Source organism: Leptopilina heterotoma, unplaced genomic scaffold, assembly GCF_015476425.1.
Source record: "Leptopilina heterotoma isolate Lh14 unplaced genomic scaffold, ASM1547642v1 Lhet_474, whole genome shotgun sequence".
NCBI lineage: Eukaryota > Metazoa > Arthropoda > Insecta > Hymenoptera > Figitidae > Leptopilina > Leptopilina heterotoma.
This window is the reverse complement of record NW_025111100.1, coordinates 194,084-210,204: the sequence shown is the minus strand read 5'-3', so window position 1 is coordinate 210,204 and position 16,121 is coordinate 194,084. Positions and strand designations below refer to the sequence as shown.

At 28.8% G+C, this 16,121-nt stretch overlaps 2 protein-coding genes and 1 long non-coding RNA gene across 4 annotated transcripts; 2 read left to right on the top strand and 1 right to left on the bottom strand.

Annotated features, from left to right (window-relative positions):
* Positions 1-3,725: 3,725 nt before the first annotated feature.
* Positions 3,726-5,505, bottom strand: LOC122507587. Its single transcript, XM_043620387.1, has 3 exons — positions 4,998-5,505; positions 4,134-4,458; positions 3,726-4,046 (listed from the first exon to the last, which is right to left on the bottom strand). Exons 1-3 carry the CDS (start codon positions 5,095-5,097, stop codon positions 3,932-3,934), a joined length of 540 nt encoding a protein of 179 aa, XP_043476322.1. The 5' UTR covers positions 5,098-5,505; the 3' UTR covers positions 3,726-3,931.
* A 3,147-nt stretch (positions 5,506-8,652) lies between these two features.
* LOC122507590 lies at positions 8,653-9,669 on the top strand. Its single transcript, XR_006302125.1, has 2 exons — positions 8,653-8,809; positions 8,928-9,669. It is a non-coding gene; the product is annotated as an uncharacterized LOC122507590 (long non-coding RNA).
* A 526-nt stretch (positions 9,670-10,195) lies between these two features.
* LOC122507585 lies at positions 10,196-15,124 on the top strand. Of its 2 annotated transcripts, none has more exons than XM_043620385.1 (6): positions 10,196-10,635; positions 10,829-11,395; positions 11,673-11,810; positions 11,924-12,309; positions 14,392-14,602; positions 14,680-15,124. In XM_043620385.1, the coding sequence occupies exons 3-6, from the start codon at positions 11,750-11,752 to the stop codon at positions 14,802-14,804; spliced, it is 783 nt and encodes a 260-aa protein (XP_043476320.1). In that variant the 5' UTR covers positions 10,196-10,635; positions 10,829-11,395; positions 11,673-11,749; the 3' UTR covers positions 14,805-15,124. The 2 variants fall into 2 exon arrangements, with proteins under 2 accessions (XP_043476320.1, XP_043476318.1); XM_043620383.1 differs by having other exon boundaries at positions 10,196-10,977; positions 11,206-11,395.
* The last annotated feature ends 997 nt before the right edge of the window (positions 15,125-16,121 follow it).

Below are 16,121 nucleotides of genomic sequence, written 5' to 3'. Positions count from 1 at the left end.
TCACAAAAACCTATCGAAGAATACGTGAAAAGTTCTTCTGGACTGGTCTCAAAGACCAAGTAACTGAATTCATAAGAAAATGTCCAACTTGCCAAGAACAAAAACTTGTTCGAGTAAAAACTAGAGAACCAATGCTAATTACGGACACTCCACTGGACGCTTTTGATAAAGTATCCTTGGATACAGTAGGAAAACTCCCTACGACTCCTGATGGTAATTGCCATATACTTACCATGCAAGACCATTTATCAAAATATTGCATTGCAGTAGCAATCCCTGATGTTTCAACTACAACAATAGCACATGCTGTAGCTGCAGAATTATACTCCAAATATGGAGCCCCTAAGACGATTTTAACTGATAAAGGAGGAGGATTTATAAGTAAACTCATGAGAAAACTATCTAAAATCTTTGGAGTTCAACAAGTTACAACTTCAGGATACAGACCTTAAACAAACGGCAGCTTAGAAAGAAGCCATATAGTCCTTGTAGATTTTCTAAAACAATATTCTGAAAACTACGACGATTGGGACAAATTATTACCCTTTTGTATGTTTGCTTATAACACATCTGTTCATGAAGCAACGAATTTCACTCCTTTCGAATTAATTTTCGGAAAAACAGCGCGAACCCCTAGTTCATTTCCTTCAGAAGAAAAACTCGAAACGTACGGTTCATATTTAGTAGAATTAATATCTAGGTTGACAGAAATAAGAAACATGGCCGCGAAAAATCTTATGGAGTCCAAACTTAAATCCAAACAAATCTACGACAAAAAGACTAAACCCTTTTTAGGAAAAATAGGAGACAAAGCCTACGTCCTAAGAGAAGTTAAGAAAAGTAAATTTGAACCTTATTATCACGGGCCGTACGAAATTGTGGATATCTTAGACAAACATACCGCAATTTTAATCACAAATGAGGGTCAAAGGTTTCAAAAACATATTGATAAATTAAAATTAGCTTATGAATAAAAATAATAACACTATTTTATGTATTATAGATGGCTGAGTTGGTACTTCATACACCTCCTCTCCAAGGAGAATTCATCATTCTCAATTTGTTTCCAAAAGGAGACATAAACGATATAGAATTTCACAAAGGAATATTAGAAGAACTTACAGCAGAATATAATTTAACTAAACCTATTTATAAAGTAGATAAGGTCTCGGGACCTCCGAATAACAGACGTTATGATGTGGTTTGTACTGTAACAGATTTAGCTAACAACAATAAGTTCGTCGCTAAAACTCAAGAACAAAGAAAAATCAAAGATGGCGAACACGCCACAGCTAGAAAAATCTTAAAACTACTCAATGACGTCTATTATTTTAGCGAGGAAGAAGAAGAAATTAATCATAAAGGAATAATTTATGTAATGGCTCAAGAAGAGCAAACAAAACTAAAAATTAAACTATTTAAATGGACTAACTGCTGCGAATTTTGCTTTTTAAGAGGGCACACAAAATTTCAATGCACAGGGCCAATAAGAAACAAAAAGTTGCTACCTAAAAATGAGAAAAATACTATTAATAACGACGAATTCTGGGAAATCCCAGGAACACCAATTGGAAATTCAAATATTACTCAAATTATTAATGAAAACTGGGACACTCCAGAAACTGAAAATTCTCAAAATGACTCTTGGGATTCTCCAGAAGCCTTTTTCGATTAATATCATAATAAAGAATGGCAAATAATCCTAACATTATAAAACAAATAACCTATAATATATACACACATATATATACATAAATAAAACTAAATAAATAATAATATGAAAAATAATTAAAAACTAAGCTAATATACAATTAAATATTAATACTATATTCATATTATTATAAGCAAATAAGAATTAAAACTATAAAATTATATTATCCACATTATATATGTATATATTAAATTAGACTAAAAGTGTAGTCACAAAATTAATAAATAAAAATATAAATCACTAAAAGAAAGACGAAAGAAAACGAAGGAAGGGGATTTGGTGGTCGCCTTCTTCTTTCCTCTTTATTAAAAAAAAAAAAAAAAAAAAAAAAATTTTTTCTCTAAAATAGAATTAACAAAATATTAACAATTAACAAAATTGATACTAAAACCAGAAATAAATAATATAACAACTAAATTCAATATAAATTACTAACACAATAAAGGTAAAAACAACCTTTACACATCAAATCGCTCTTCGATATATATCGATCGATAACAACATCGATATATGCTCTACAGAAATGACAAATGCATTAAATTACATGCAAAATCATGAAAATAATTAAAGAAATTATTATTTAACAAATAAAATATAATTAATTAAATTAATTATATCCAAATTATAATCAACATTATAACAAAATATCGATCGAAATATCGATCGACATTCTTATACAATTATATGTATAAATAGTAAAAATAATAAAAATAACTATTAAAAACCATTTAATTAATATAACAATAATAATTAATAACAAACAATACATAAAAGAAAGAATAATTAAAAACAAAATTAATAAAATAATCAAAGGCAAAAACAACCTTTATACATTATATCGCATATCGATATATCAATCAATACCAACATCGATATACGCATCGATAAAACGAATAAAATTCCTTATTTTAACACTAACCAAATAACTACATAACAATAAGTAATCAAAATTATTAAATAAATAAAGAAAAGAATCTAACTTATACGAAAACTCATAACATAAAAAGAAAAACAAATTTCAAAAATCCCTAGACCCAAAATTCAAAATTCCCTATGTATAATAAAGTCTGAAAATACAAAATACTAATTATAATATTCATTCCACAGATGAACATCCCAATCCTTGGATCTATTTCCGAAGCAATGGACTACATTTCTGTCGCATTTAAATTACTACTATTATTATTGGCAATAATAGTTATTAAAAATTTATATATCTGCTATAAAGTAATTTCAATGAGACGACGACGGACAAACCAACCAACAAGCCTGTAGATAGCCATTGGGGACAATGGAAATTTTATGGAGGGAGGACTATCTATAAAAATTTTCAAAAATATACGAATTATACGCATAATACTTTACCGACCTCTGACGTCATCCGTAACTATCGATTCGCTCGTGTGTGAGATCACACTAATCGCCCTCTCTATCTCGCTCTTCGACCGCATGACAACGACTATACTACTGTGTACGAGCCGTCTGTGACGTCACCCGTATCTCGATCTCTGCATCGATTCTGTAGCGCGAGACACGATGCGACGCGCAAATTCTATCTCTATCTCTCTCCGCCTTGCGTAACAACGACTCGCTCCACTGTTCACACCGATAATGACGTCATACGTATATCGACCGCAACTATCGAATTTTCATGCGAGAGATCACGCGACACGTTCTCTCCATCTCTCTCTCCATCCACACCGTAGCGACACACCCTGTATACACACCAACCTTGTACATCATCCGAACGTCTCCGTACTATGTATTAACCTTAATTGTGTTAGGCAAAACGTTCGTAGCGCCGCGTTAAAACGTATAGAATTGATACTAAGGAATGACTCATAAAACGACATGCTATATCATAAAGGCAGAAACTCTAAATCATCAAGAACAACAAAATTTATGTGTATATATCTATATTTTATACTTTTGAATTTAAAATTAATAGAAAGTTTATTGTTATTTTAGGATCAATTTTAAACAAGTAATAAAACCAAAAATTCAAAGTAACCATATTTATTTAATACACATTAAAACATTAATGATATCAGGTGCCCAAAAAAATAAAATAATTAGTTTTAAGACGATGTAAAATACAATATATCAAATACACTTAAGAAACAAAATTCTGTCAGTTTAGCCAATAAGTAAAAGTGATTAAAAATGAAACTCATACACAAATTATTAAACAACACAAACAAAAAAAAATGGAGAAACCAATTAATCTTCTTCCGAACGATCCGCCAACAGCTCGCCGCAAAAGCAACTCCCATACAAGTATGTTGGAGGATAAATTCGACCACAGATGCAGAATTTACAACGTGAAAATTCTTCCCTGAAAACAAAAAAAAGGGGACATTTTAAATCAAAATGAAAAACAAAATAATATAAATTAGACATATTACATAAATCAACAATTTACCCTGTTGTATTAGAAGTTGAAGTTAAGGAATCTACAACGTCAGGAAAATTCCACATAAAGTTGGTAATAATCCGGTTCAATTCAAAGGCTTCCTCCTTGCCTTCCCTTTTTGCTTGATCTAATTGTGATTGTCGAATCATTTTTAAATTTTGTAACCGGAATCGAGAAGCCTTACTTGGACGACCTCTTTTGCGCTTCACATCCACAAGCCCAATTTCCTCAATGTTCTCCACAATTTGCAAATGGTGCATTAGAGAAATCGAAATAGCATTTATTTTGTGCAGAAAATTGTTTAGTTCACAAGAAGACTCCGATGCTGCATTATCTATAATAACAAAATAAGAAGAAGAACAATCGATTATTCCAAGGTCACATTAAATCCTTCGCGAAAAAAGTCATGAGAATGAGATAAAATCTTGTCTCTAAGAGAAATGGATGACACTTGTAAAAGTACACCAGCACGTTTTGACTCTAAAGCATGAACCACTTGAAAATCATTTTCTGAAACCTCTAAATTAAGTCTCTCTCGACAAATTCTAACAATTACTTGAACCGCACAGTGAAATTTTACTTTCCATAAAGCCAAATAAAAATAACCAAATTTTGCTTCGACACGACGCAATCTACATAACATCCCTTCAAATTTCGTAAGAGAAACTCCGCTAGATACACTAGTTTCACAAGGCAAATTTTCAGAACAATTTTCGAACAAATTTAAATCAAAATCTTCAATACATTGATCAACCGATGTAATTATAGAAGAAATTGTAATTTCATTATCAATAATTGAATCAAAAATACTACTTTCGAGTTCTTCCGACATTTCACTTATTAAAAGACAAAATCAAACTGAAAACTACTTACTCAATGAAGAAGAGCCACCTGGAGTAGTAGTAGAAATAGTTCCGTCTTCTTCTTTTGTAAAAATAATGGTGGATGCCGATGAAGAACAACGATCTTCCATTGTCGAATATGTAATAGAAACTAACTTAGGACACTCCCCAAGAAGAAACTGTATAAAGTCACATGGTTGTGAAAACTGATGATTATAAGAAATACTTGTATGACGACGAAAGAAGACAAAGTTCAAAAAGGATCAAAAACTACTTACCTCAGAAATACGAATAAAAGTTACATTGCACGTTTTCATTCTAAACACTACATCAACACAATGTCACACAATTATAAACATAAAGATAAAATTAATATAACTAGACAAAACAACGTTCGAGCACATTTTCATTATTTCAAAAACTTGAACAGATCAGATTACACCAAACAATGCATTGTAAAATTCTTCGAAATTTAAGATTCATCGAGACGATAAATAATCTAAGGAGGGAGGACTGTTACATCCCTAGATATAACTTTTTCAAATAATTATAAGATATGGATATATGTGCATATATATATTGAACAATTAATAAATAACATGTAACATAAATACTGTATATGTATATGTATATATATGTATGTATATATATATATATATGTGTATGTATGTATATATGTATATATATATGTGTATGTATGTATATATATATATATATATGTGTATGTATGTATATATGTATATATATATATATGTGTATGTATGTATATATATATATATAGTAAGAATATTAAACCCTGTAAGATAAATTAGTAACTTGCGCATGTGAGTTACCATCTAAGACAATCGAAATTATAATCGACCGTGATCTAGAGAGGCGTGATAGGTGGTTGGCGGTCGGTTCGTTATCTACACTCATGGTAATTAATCTGCCGTCGCTCACTTATCATAAACAGCGCAAAGTTATATACGCGTAAGAAGGTTCTTGATTCAGACACCAGAGTCCTGAATTCAAAACTACAAGCGTGAAAACATATATCATGACTAAGTATATAGAAGTTTAAACAAATTATTGTAAAAGCAAGTATCATATTACCTGGCTATGCATAGTAATTGTTATAAACGAAATTAATACTAGATACGTGCTTTCTAGAAATCGGCTAGAATACGTGACTACGTGACTTATAGATTTTAGCTCGACTACGTGCCTTTTAAACAAATCATCCCCAATCAAGCAGTTTTTAACTACTATATAAACCCCTAGCTTTCTTAGAGCATTTGTCAAATACTCCGGTGTGCTTCTGCCCGAACGGTATCGTTGAGTCGGCCCTTCGATCGTGAAATTGAGTAGTAAATTCAGTGTTAAAGAGGACTTGTTCTTATTGTAAGGGAATAAATCGCACTAATTGAAATACTAATAACACTTTCGTCGTATAACAATTCAATTTAATATTCTCTTTCTAATTTTATAAAATTAGTGCGAGTTCTTTCCAAAACACTAAGAAAACAAGTTTTCTTTTGTATTAAGGTACAGTGTGTGAGAGAACACTTAGAGTTGTTAAATAATTGTTCAAATAGTTGTTCTTTTGTGCTTAAAAGTGTCAAAAGAAACGAACTGAAAAGTATATAAAACTTATAACTACATACTACTTAACTACGGCGACGCAAGCCTGGTTGCAGTCACATCATTGTAATCTCATTATCAACAAAACTTCAAAATTGTAAGTAACTGTAATAATTATTAATCCTATTGTTATTAATAAATGATTATATAAGAGGAATATGCATATAATTTATTAACGGAAACCCATAGTTTCTTTAAAGTCAAATAAATCCACACTTAAAAATAAATATCAAGTCTTACCAGCTTGATTAATCAGCATCTTGTCTCCAATTTTACTAATAAATTAGTAAACTAAACTAACCTTAGCTCGGGTCGTAACAGGAACTAATAGTGAATGGTATGATCAAAAACTTTCAAAAATTGGAATGCTTGATGAGTTTGAAGCTCCATTTCCTACATTCACATCTGAGTTACTTTCCCAAAAATTAAGGAGACTACAGCGAGGAACAGGGAGAACGGTTTCATCAAGATATTAATGAAATGGAGAGCAGATATCAAGGCAGATGGGATGTAAATATGATGGCTGACTATTGTTGGATGCTAAAAAGGGATATTGTTCCAGGAAGAGTAAACTTAAAAAGAAAACTACTGCACAGGTCTTTCGAAGCCAAACGAGTCCGTTACGATAAACAGACATAAATAAAAATTACATTATTTTCAAACGGACATATTGATTTTTTAAAATCTAATTGAAGATTTGTTATCAGTGATCCGAAAAACCACTGAGTACCCATTTTAAAGCAAAATAAATCAATTTTCAAAAAAATGACCGCCATATTGGATCCGCCATATTGAATTCTTAACATCTGACTGCAAATCTGTAATAAGCGACCCCGAAAACCCCTATATACCAAGTAAAGTGAAAATCCACGAAATTTTTAAATTTTGGCCGCCATATTGGATCCGCCATTTTGAATTTTTAAAAACTGACTGCAGATTCGTAATCAGCGATCTTAAAAACCCCCAAGAAACAAGTTTGAGATAAATCTAATCAATTTTTAAAAAATTTTGTATTTTACATAAATTACATAAAATCTGACATGTTTTTTGAGGTTAGAAAAAAATCCTGACGTGATGGAGCAAATCTGACTTCGGATTCGTGTTTAGCGCATCAAAATACATAGGGGCATGGTACTGTGGGCTTTCGCGCAGGGTACTTTTCTTTTTTTGTGGGGCTGTGTAGTTTTTTGCAATTTTGTGCAAGTTCGGTAGTTTTTATTTTCTTTTTAATAATCTCAAATGAAAGCTTGGGAATTCCCCTAAAAGAAGATATAAGTCTGAAAATGGGCCGAAACAATTTGCCAAAGATATAGTGTAATAAGTAAAATTTGTCCGTCCGCTCGCGCACTTCAGCGCGATGAACAGTGGGATTTTTTTTCAACTTACTATTGAAAATTGTCTAGAAACTACAAATTTTATCGGATGTTGATGTTCTTGATTTAAAATTACTAAGAGATCCATCAAAGTCGATTTTTGAATTTTTAATTGTTTATTTTTTTCTTGTTACTCAAAAATTTGACAAATTACAATATTTTTAGAAAAAATCATGTTAGTTTTTTTATTTTTCCATTACACATGATCGAAATCAATTTAAATTAGTCTAGTATGACCACCGGACAATTAATAAAGCATAATACAATTTATTTAAATTGTTGCAAACAATGTTAATTAACAAATAGATTACTTCGGACCTTCTTCATAAAAAAAATTGGTTTTTTTGCAGACAAGTTAAAATTTATGTCTAATTTAGTAAAAAACTATTTTACAGTTAAAAATTATCATTAATATTAACAATTATATAAACAATAATCAACTTCCTTTTGTATTTGTCAAATTTTTGAGTAACAAGAAAAAAATAAACAATTAAAAATTCAAAAATCGACTTTGATGGATCTCTTAGTAATTTTAAATCAAGAACATCAACATCCGATAAAATTTGTAGTTTCTAGACAATTTTCAATAGTAAGTTGAAAAAAAATCCCACTGTTCATCGCGCTGGAGTGCGCGAGCGAACGGACAAATTTTACTTATTACACTGTAACGTGTGTCTTTGTATGTAAGGAGAAAATTTTGTGTAAGAATGAGTGGGATAATTGGAAGTAGGGACAATCGATCGTTAATATAATTAATGAACTCAATGAGTGGGGAGCATTTTCTCTTGTAAGGGCGTACTGGGTGTACGTTCTGTGTGTGACGAAAAATCCTCGACCTGCGTAATAGGTGAGCGTCGTTTTATATTAATATTGTAAAGATAAATTAATATTCATGGTTTAGTTTGATGTTTTTTGTATATAGCAAATATGTATTTAAGATTCTTTTTTGTTATTTTATTGTACAGCGGGTCGTTAAAACTATCATCAAATTATTGCGATTTGAATGGCGAAGTTCGATGTACTCCGACGAATTTTTGGAAATTGATTTGTAATCTTGGAAGAATAAACGGACTCATCCTAGGGATCATCATGCGTGTCCCATGAATTTTGAGCGTCATCACCTTCTGATATACTCAACATTCATTGAATCCCCCCACGGAATGATGTATGCGCTAGGTATCAGTCGTCAAACTATTTTTTACTGTCGCCAAAGAGTGAGTACACCATTTTAACGCATTACTGATAATTTCGAAAGAAAAACGATTTTATTTGATATCTCACACAGTGAGTATTATTTTGTAAAAATGAGATAAAATATCGTCACACGAAAAATTCAATTTTATCAAAGATATTTATATTTTTGTTTTATGGAGAAAATGCTCTAAAAATTGTTGTCCTTGTTTTTTTTTTTGTATAATGTATATTGAGAAAATAGTTTAAATTTTTATGTCTCTTTTATTTAATCACGTATTTTTTATATTATATTGATGATATTTAATAATTTGCAAATTCTGTTATCGTACGATTTCTAAATATAAAAGTGTGTATTGCGTATGTATGTGATGAGCTCATCCTGGATATTTCTATAAATTTGTTTTTGAACGCGATAATTGCCAGACAAAAATCTAAACACATATGAATGCTGATTTATTATATTCTTGTAAATGATTTTGAGTGTATTAAATTCTAAAATTATTTTTATATCAATTTTTATTGTGAATTATTATTTATTTAATTCCATTCTATTTCTTTCTTTGAGTTCATTTGGTGCAATATTTATTATTTGATGTTTGTGTTTTTCATTATTTAATATTTTTCATGTTAATATTGTTTTTTCATTGTTGTAAATGTGACAAACAAGAGCCGTTTCGTTACAACACTATATCTTTGGCAAATTGTTTCGGCCCATTTTCAGACTTATATCTTCTTTTAGGGGAATTCCCAAGCTTTCATTTTAGATTATTAAAAAGAAAATAAAAACTACCGAACTTGCACAAAATTGCAAAAAACTATTTATTTTAAAAAATTTTTGCAAAAAATTTTTTTTTTTTATTATATAAATAAAATATTTTAAAAGTACACAAAAAAACCTTTCTAAAACACTACTTACTTTTTTTAATTGAATAATTTAAGTAGAAACTACAAATGTTTAAAGAATGCATGTTCGAGTTGAAGCTGAAATTTCAACCCCCCACCCTTTTGATTGGGGTGGGGGGTTGGACCTGTAAATTGGTGTAGTAACTTGTACCTACTAGGGTAACATATTTCCAAAGTATAAAGGAAATCCAAGAACTTTTTTTTATTTTTGGGGCAGTTCAGGAATAATGCCTCATATACGGAAACATGTGGTCTGCTTCTGCAACACTGTACCGTTTGCCGCGTTTGCCAAAAAAGTTAACCTCTTTTGTGCCGGTTAATGTCCTGTTCTTTTAACTATATGTTGTGTATTTGCGTAATAAGTGCTAATAAATATGAGCCAAAATAATGTAATAAAGAATGCATATGTTCTTTTCACTAATGGTACAGAGAAAATTGTACCAACTTCATTAATTGAGACAACAAAAATTTTTAAAAATACGAAAGATTTTAATCGCAATCTTAAAGTAAAAGTTTGGCTGAAACGATGTGGAAAAAAAGATCTTTTATTGAATGCATATATCTTATTATTAGGTAGTAAGTATAAATTGACATATATATTTGTATATTCTTTGAAAATAAATAAGTATTAATCACTCTAACCTTAAAATGTCAAAATTATTTTAGGCAAGTTGAAAACATCTTGCTATTTGGCGACCCTATACGTTTTTCATTTATTTTTTCTATTAATTAAATATTTAGAAATTTCATTAAAAAATTTCTTTTATAGAAAACAGTGCACACATATTACAACAGAGAAAAAATCGGCGATTAGTATATCCTAATAAATGGATAATGAGCTTTTCGTCGTTTTCGTCTAATATGGGAAATCTTCGAAAGATTTCATCAACAATTCAAAAAAGGATCAAGACAAAGCAGGTATTAAACTTAGTATATTGAATAGTGCAATTATAAAAACAATTTTTAAGAATTCACACTATTTTTATATATTTAATATTTTAGAAGACAGAACTGATTTTGCATAATATTTTATAAAATTAATTTCAAAGTATTTTTTAATAAATAATTTTTATAATGTGTACGTATCTAGCAACCCGCAAATAAATTAATTTTGAATAATTTGTTCTTTTTTACCACATGCTATAGACGCAAAAGAAAAGAAACAATTTGGAAAACCAGGCAGCAACTAAGCACAAACAAGAAAAAATGTTACGGAACTACCAGAATTTAATGAAGTCTAGGAGAATAGTTGATTCTGAAATTGAATAATCTGGAGATTCGCAATCAGATGGTGAAGAATCTCACACAGATCAATATGCATCTGACAGTGACAGTGGTGAGTAAAAAATTTTTTTGAAAAATCTAATCTTTCATCGACACACTATATTATTTTTACTCGTATTACAAATTCATTGAAATTTAAAAAGGAAATAATATTATAATTTTTTTTTATTATTGTTTAAAAAAGTTTTTTTTAAATTGAAAGTATTGTTTTCTTCTATTTTATGACTAATGAAATTTAAATAGGTTATTCTGAATATCAGGATGCTGCATTAGGGAATTCGATAAATTGCGAAATATTTATAAACTTTTGGTAATAATTATTTTTATAGGTGACAAAGACGGTGACAATCGTGATGTTTCTGACAATTCTCCTCATGTTGAAAGAAGAGTAGAGGATCCGTCAAGAATGATTGAGAGAACGGATACTTCTGACACCGTTGTTATTGCTTCTGATAACTTAATGAATTGTGAGTTTATTGATTTTATATAATTTATGTACATAATAACTTGCGTTAATTAATAGTATGCTACATACTATTTCTTCGAATACAATTTACATAATAGTTTATTTCGCATGTAGCAAATACAGATACTGGTTCACATGTTTCGCTTTCTCCTCAAAATTCACAAACAAATGGAGCAACAAGACGCAATTCTACTGGACAAAATACAGATACTGGTTCGCATGTTTCGCTTTCTCCTCAAAATTCACAAACAAATGGAGCAACAAGACGCAATTCTACTGGACAAAATACAGATACTGATTCGCATGTTTCGCTTTCTCCTCAAAATCCACAAAGAAATAGAGCATCAAGACGCAATTCTACTGGACAAAATACAGTTCGAAGACAATTGTTTACAAGAGGGAACCAAGCAAGAAGGAATTCAGCACCTGATTCTATACGTGGTGGACTTTTTGCTAGTTTAGGCAGATCAACAAACTTGCAAAACCAGCAAAATGAGATGGTTTGTTAAATCGTTAATGTAACTTATACAGGGTGTCTATTGGTACTTGAAGTTCTGGAAATGTCCTTAAATGTCATGGATTTTGAACTTTAGTCCTTGAATTTTACAAATTTTGCTTTTCAATATTTAATAATTTAAAAATTTTACTCAAATTAATTTAAATTTTCAAACATTTTAATTTTAACCCTTTTCAAAATTCAATTTCTTTTAAAAATTCACGCATTATAATGCTTTTAATATTCAAAATATAATTTAAAATTTTAAGTGAAATTCAGTTTTTAATCAATTTTTATTAGAAAATTTTTCGAGAATTCAATTATTTAAATACAAAGATAAATAATAATTCACTTAGTAATTACATATTTTTTAAAGTTGATTTTTTAAAAGTATTTAATCAAAATTTTTAATAATAATTGAATTCTTTCTGCGAATTTAAAAAAAATTGTAAGAATAAATGCAATTTTCTATTATTGTATATAAAATTTTATAAAAATAATTGAAATTCTGCGATAAGTTTTGTTATTTATGAAAATAATTGAATTCTTGGAACGAATTTTATTTAAAAAATTGCTAAAGAATTGAATTCTTGTGAAGAATTTTATTTGTGAAAACAATTGAATTCCAGACGAAAATATTATTATTTATAAAAATAATTAATTTCTTGTGAAGAATTTTATTCAAATTTTTTTAAATAATTGAATTTCTCAGAAATGTTTAAAACCTTTTAAAAGTTTTACAAACATTTTTGACAATATAATTGTATTCCTAGAAAAGATGTCGTATCTTACGAAAATAATTGTATTCTATGACCTATTTTATTATAATTTTTCAAATTTATAAAGCATTTTATCAAAATTATTTAAAATAATTGAATTCTTAAGAAAGAAAATAATTAATTTCCAACGAAGAATTTAATTTAAATTCTTTTACATAATTGAATTCCCATAAAAAATGTATTATTTGTGAAAATAATTGAATTCTTAAAAAGAAATGAATTGTTCAGGAAAATTTTATTAAAATTGCAATTTTATAATCTAAATCTTGTAAAGAATTTCGTCAACACTTTTTTGAATAATAGAATTATTAAAAGAATTTTATTTAAATTTTTCGAAATAATTGAATTTTGCAGGCTATTGTTTTCAATTCTCTTTATATATTTGAATTCTTTCGAGAAACTTCATTAAGAAATTTAAAATAATTAGTTTATAATCTTTAACGTCCGAGGTCCTTTATAAATTAAGAAAAATTAAACGAAAACATTCGGACAGAATAAAATATTTATTTTCTCCAACGTTTCGAAATCTAAATGATTTCCTCTTCAGGGAGTCAAAAAATAATAATTCTTTTTATATATTTTAATTATTATTTTTTGACTCCCTGAAGAGGAAATAGATCATTAATATCATTTAGATTTCGAAACGTTGGAGTAAATAAATATTTTATTCATTGTCCGAATGTTTTTGTTTAATTTTCCCTAATTTTTAAAATAATTGAATTGATGGGAAGAAATTTATTTAAAAAATTAGTAACTAATTGAATTCCTGTTCATTTTTTATTAAAAGTTTGTTAAAATAATAGAATTCTTTGGAAAATTTTATTAAAATAGTAGATATAAAAAATAATTGAAATGAGGAAAATTTTTGAAAATAATTGAAATTTCGCCAAGAATTTTATTAAATTTTTTGAAAATAATTGAATTTGGGAAAAGAATTTTATTATTTATAAAGATAATTTAAATTTTGATGAGAATTTTCAAAAAATTTTGAACATAATTCAATTTATGCGAATTTCAAGGTTTGTAAGGCAAACAAAATCAGAATTTTCCTATAAATTCTAAAAATTAAATTTTTTCCAGTACTTATAATAAAAAACCCTGACTTTTCCCTTACTTGTGGCAACGCTGTTACACATATAAATGTCCTGGAAAAATAAGAAATCTGTCCTGAAAATGTCCTGAAATTTTAAGTCATATTTTAAGTAGACACCCTGTTATAAGTCAATTTAATAATTACAGTTAGAAAATTAATAAAATACGTAAAAATATTTCTAATAATTTAAAAAAATTAATTTATTTTTCTGCAGGTAAATATTGGATTAAATATAATGGTACATATCGATGTTTGGGAAGCCATAATACGAAAAAACGATTCAGTCATTGTCAGATCATTACTTGGTCTCATTTGGGGCAAAGAAAATTTGCGTAATAAATGCCTTTGTGAGAAGCGAGCTAACAAAGACAATACTGGCGAACAAAAAACAAAATTAACACCAGAGAAACGACAGCTAGTCAAAGGTATTGTAATTCTCTCTTTTTATATAAAAAGCTAAATTTTTTTTCAATAAATAGTAATAATAACTTTCACATTTTAGATTTACTGTACGAAAAAATTACATCTAGCGGAGTTGATGCCCACTCCAGAAATGTTAGGATGGCTAAATTGTCAAGAACAATGACTCTCACAATCTCAGACGAACGGATCAAAGCAAAGAGTTAAAATGGACTGAAATTTAAACTTCTCTTTAATAATTTCAATAATTAAAAAATAACAAAAATAGTACTACAATATGTATATCTACACTGAGAAAAAAGAGGGCGCGTTGCAGCACATTTTCGATTCATGTTGCGCGACTCAACCCTGTGTTCTGCTAGACACTTTTCTGGGGCGTGCAGCGGACCCCTGAGTCGAGGCGAGCTGTATTTGAAGCGTATTACACGCTCTTTGGGGCGTGCTGCACGCCCCAGAAAGTGTGTAGAAGAATTCAGGGTTGAGTCGCGCAACATGAATCGAAAATGTGCTGTAACGCGCCCTCTTTTTTCTCAGTGTATCTGTTTTAAAATTATATTATGATTATATATTACTTGGTAACTAACTATAAATGTTATTATTTTATATTATAAAGATATAATTAGAATAAACTGCAAGATAATATATATTTTTGTCTTTTAATATATCTATTATTATTTTTATTAGATAACATTTATAAAAAAATTATTATATTCTTTTTTATCTATTTATAACAAAAATATATAAAAAATCATAAATGACAATACAAAATAACATCATTAATGATATCAAATACGACATCGTTTATAGTCCCAAAACACGATATAATTTCCGATGTCATTTACGATGTAATTTCTGATGTTGTTTATAATATAACTTCAAATGTCAATTCTGATATTATTTCGAATATTAGATCCGATGTTAGTTTTTTCAACAGGGAACCGCACTGGATGTCGCTTAACCCCGATGATCGCAAGCCACGGAGTCTCACCACCGTAATTGTTTACAAAGTATATATTCTATTAAAAATTATAGAATTAATTACTATTAAAGTTGAAAAATTCACTTTTTTACTAAACATTTTTTTGTTTATTTAGATTTATATTACTGTCTAAGAAAATTCTATTCTTTCTATTAAGATGAATGAACTTTATTTTATAAATCTTAAATTGTATTAAAAATGATTTAAAAATAATGAAATAAAATGAAATATATTAATGAAATATATTTATCGGTAATGCTTCACCCACGAGGGAGCAAATTTTTTTTGCTGATCGTAAAAAGGAAGCAAAATGTTCATGTAATGAACATTTCGATTTACAACTTGTTTCCCATTCAATCAGTTTTTGGGTCCATTAATTATTCACACATTCGCTTTATTATTTTTGTATTTGTTTTTTTAGATGAAAAGGAAACTTTTTCAGCCCGGCACTCATTGATATTAAATAATTTTACAAAAATGTCCAGGCTACTGTAACTGTAGTACAATAATGTCCCGCGACTACCGACATTAAAAAGCGTCGGCAG